The 2,775-nt window shown below is 48.6% G+C and overlaps 1 protein-coding gene across 1 annotated transcript; it reads right to left on the bottom strand.

Annotated features, from left to right (window-relative positions):
* Positions 1-303: 303 nt before the first annotated feature.
* Positions 304-2,285, bottom strand: LOC147620834 (berberine bridge enzyme-like D-1). The gene has a single exon (XM_086825106.1). It carries the CDS (start codon positions 2,023-2,025, stop codon positions 424-426), a length of 1,602 nt encoding a protein of 533 aa, XP_086681232.1. The 5' UTR covers positions 2,026-2,285; the 3' UTR covers positions 304-423.
* Positions 2,286-2,775: the final 490 nt, after the last annotated feature.

Genomic DNA, 2,775 nt, shown 5'->3' with positions numbered 1-2,775 from the left:
GAAACGATGACCAACAAATCTTCTTTTGTATGCAAAAGTAATGTGCAATGCTTGTAAAAGGCATCATATCATGTATCTTGAACCGCAAAAATGTAGCCTTAAAAAAAAAGTACCGAGCACAATGGAGTCCCATAACAATTATTGATGTAAAACTCTCTATAATGATGCCTTTTCTCAAAATTCTTATAAGTTAGAAAAAGATGCTTTTAGAAAAAATAGTTTTAAAAAAATCATGTCGATTGCGTATTAGTGGAGTGGTTAGAATCATGGCACTTGTGTGTGAATGATATATCACATGTGTACTTTTAGAGAAAACATTGTTATTTTTTATTGAAAAGCGTTAGGAACGTGGTGTATTTTAACCGTTCGTGATTTGCACATTCAGACTCTAAATTGGTAGTCACACATTACAACAAAGCTCAGCTAGACACGGGGAACGCTTTGGGGGTGGGTGAAGAGGTTGTGAGGGTCGACCCTGGCCTTGATGTGCGCGAGGCGGGGGAAATTGGCCAGGAAATAGCGCTCGCCCCACGAGGCCTCCGCCTCGGCGTACGTGGAGGCGACGCCTAGGTCCAAATCGATGTAGTTTATGTAAGCCGCCCGCGGGGATTGGGATACAAACGGCCCCATGTAGGCGTACAGCTCGCGCAGCCACTCTATCAGCGGCGCGTCCGCCGTCCCGTGGGCGTCGTCGCTCCACACTGCCTGGTACTGTATGTTGTACAGTGTGCCTGCACGGTGTGGGAAAGCAATGGCGTCGGCCGCAATGCTCTCCATCACCCCTCCGTAAGGCTCGAAGATCATGTAGCCCTTGCCCGGGTTGGCCTCCAGCTTCTCAAAGGCGCCCAGCAGCGCTTCCTTGGATAGCTCCACCCTTACATAGTCTGATTTAGCCTTGAAGTAGCCCTTGTTGGCCCTGTTGTCCCTGCTAGCCAGCGCTGTTAAATTCACTCCAGCTATGTTAGCCACCCCCTCTATCCAGCTCCCTTCCTTGCAATCCGCCGCCGTCAAACCCAGCTCTGGATAGATCTTGTTCATCAGATCTAGAGTTTCCGGTAAAGTTCCCAGGTACTGCGCGTAGAAAGACGCCCCAACGTCTGTAGAGTTAGTGGTGGTGGTAATTCCTGCCATGTAAACTGCATGGAAAAGCTTCGCCGGAGCCGCCGGCGCCACCGCTTGCCACCGGTAAATCAGCTCATTCAGCGCCTGCTTGCCGGTTTTCCACAGCCGGAACGTGGTGACGGTGGGCGTGACCGCCACTAGCTGTATTTTCCAGGCCACTACAATGCCCCAGCTACCTCCACCCCCTCCTCTCAGAGCCCAGAACAGGTCCTCGCCCATGCTCACCCTATCCAAAAGACTTCCTTCCGCGTCGACAAGCCGGGCATCCACCACATTGTCGGCGGAAGTGCCGTACTTTCTGGACAGAAAGCCGTAACCGCCGCCGCTGAAGTGGCCGCCGCTTCCAATAGTGGGACAAACTCCGGCGGGAAAGCCGTAGTCCGGCGTAGCTTGAGAAATGGCGTAGTAAATCTCGCCGAGGGTGGCTCCAGCCTCGACCCATGCAGTCTTGGAAGCCAAGTCGAGGGAAACAGAGTGCATGTTCATGAGGTCGATGATAACAAAGGGGGAAGTGCCGGTGGAAGAGAGGCCTTCATAGCTATGGCCACCGCTACGGACCCTGATCTGGTAGCCATCTTTGACAGAGCAGAGGACGGCGCTTTGCAATTGGGATGGGGATTGAGGGAACACCAAGACGTCCGGCTTGGGAACGCCTTCTTCTGTGAAGCGGAGGTTTTGCAGAGAAAAATCCAGCAAGCTAGTGTAGACGGCTGAGTTCGATGCAGAATTGGTGGTGAAGTTGGAGATTCCGGCGTGTGACAAGCAGCTAGTGAAGGTGGAAACGGGCAGGGCTGCGCCCAGGGCAACTAGAGTCTGTGAGCTCCTCCATGATAGCAAGAAAGCCACAAGAAATGCTGCTTCTACAAGTACAATGTGAGTGCCTTCTAGTGATGTTTTGCCCATTGTGTTGATTCTTAGTGATGACAAGCCAAGGCAGCCGGCCTTTTTTAGGCACAGGAAACAGAGCTTAATTAGATCTAAAGTCAACCAATCATCCCAGCTTTTCTATTGACCTTGTAATTACAGCTAATTACATGCAAATGAAAAGCCGAAGAGGACGAGCTTGAAACGTAAGAGCAAAGCGCCCACAGGAAAGGGGAAAGGCTAATTGTCGGCCCTTTCCACACCTCAATCTTCCAAGTTGCCACGTGAGAAAACACTTTATCAAGCTCAGAAACTGCAGTACAACCAAGTCAGAGCTACACTATCCATATTTACAACTCCTCCTTAACTTCATTGAGAGTATATAGAGATCATTAAAAGTCATGGCAATTTTCTTCACAATGGTCTCATCAACAATGTAGGCCAGAGTCCACACTCCCACCCCTAAGTCTACACTTTCACACAAGCCATGTTCACACTTGTTGAGCCCAAAAAAACAAGTTGTTCCCACTTGAAAGGACCCTATGCTCATCATGAGCTTCCCTAGCTAGAGTATTGCTTGTCGTTGCATGACTTCATGATTATTATAAATCTTGAATCCTTTTATCAATGATATAAATTGGTAATCTGTTTCTAGATAAAAAGATAGTGAGATCCCAATATCCAATAAGATCAAACAATATTCCCTCAGAGGTCATTTGTGCACTCCTTTTTACATTTAAAAAAGGAATTGCAAGAGAATGGGTTAAACCCTAAAAGTAACATGACAAT

The sequence above is a fragment of the Cibotium barometz genome, chromosome 31 (assembly GCF_041138505.1).
Source record: "Cibotium barometz isolate CiBa-2024 chromosome 31, ASM4113850v1, whole genome shotgun sequence".
Classification (NCBI taxonomy): domain Eukaryota; kingdom Viridiplantae; phylum Streptophyta; class Polypodiopsida; order Cyatheales; family Cibotiaceae; genus Cibotium; species Cibotium barometz.
Note: the sequence above shows the minus strand (reverse complement) of the source record. Positions and strands in the feature narration are given on the sequence as shown.

Excerpts from the sequence above, each read along its gene's own strand:
- LOC147620834 (XM_086825106.1), bottom strand. The coding sequence starts at position 2,025 with ATGGGCAAAACATCACTAGAAGGCACTCACATTGTACTTGTAGAAGCA.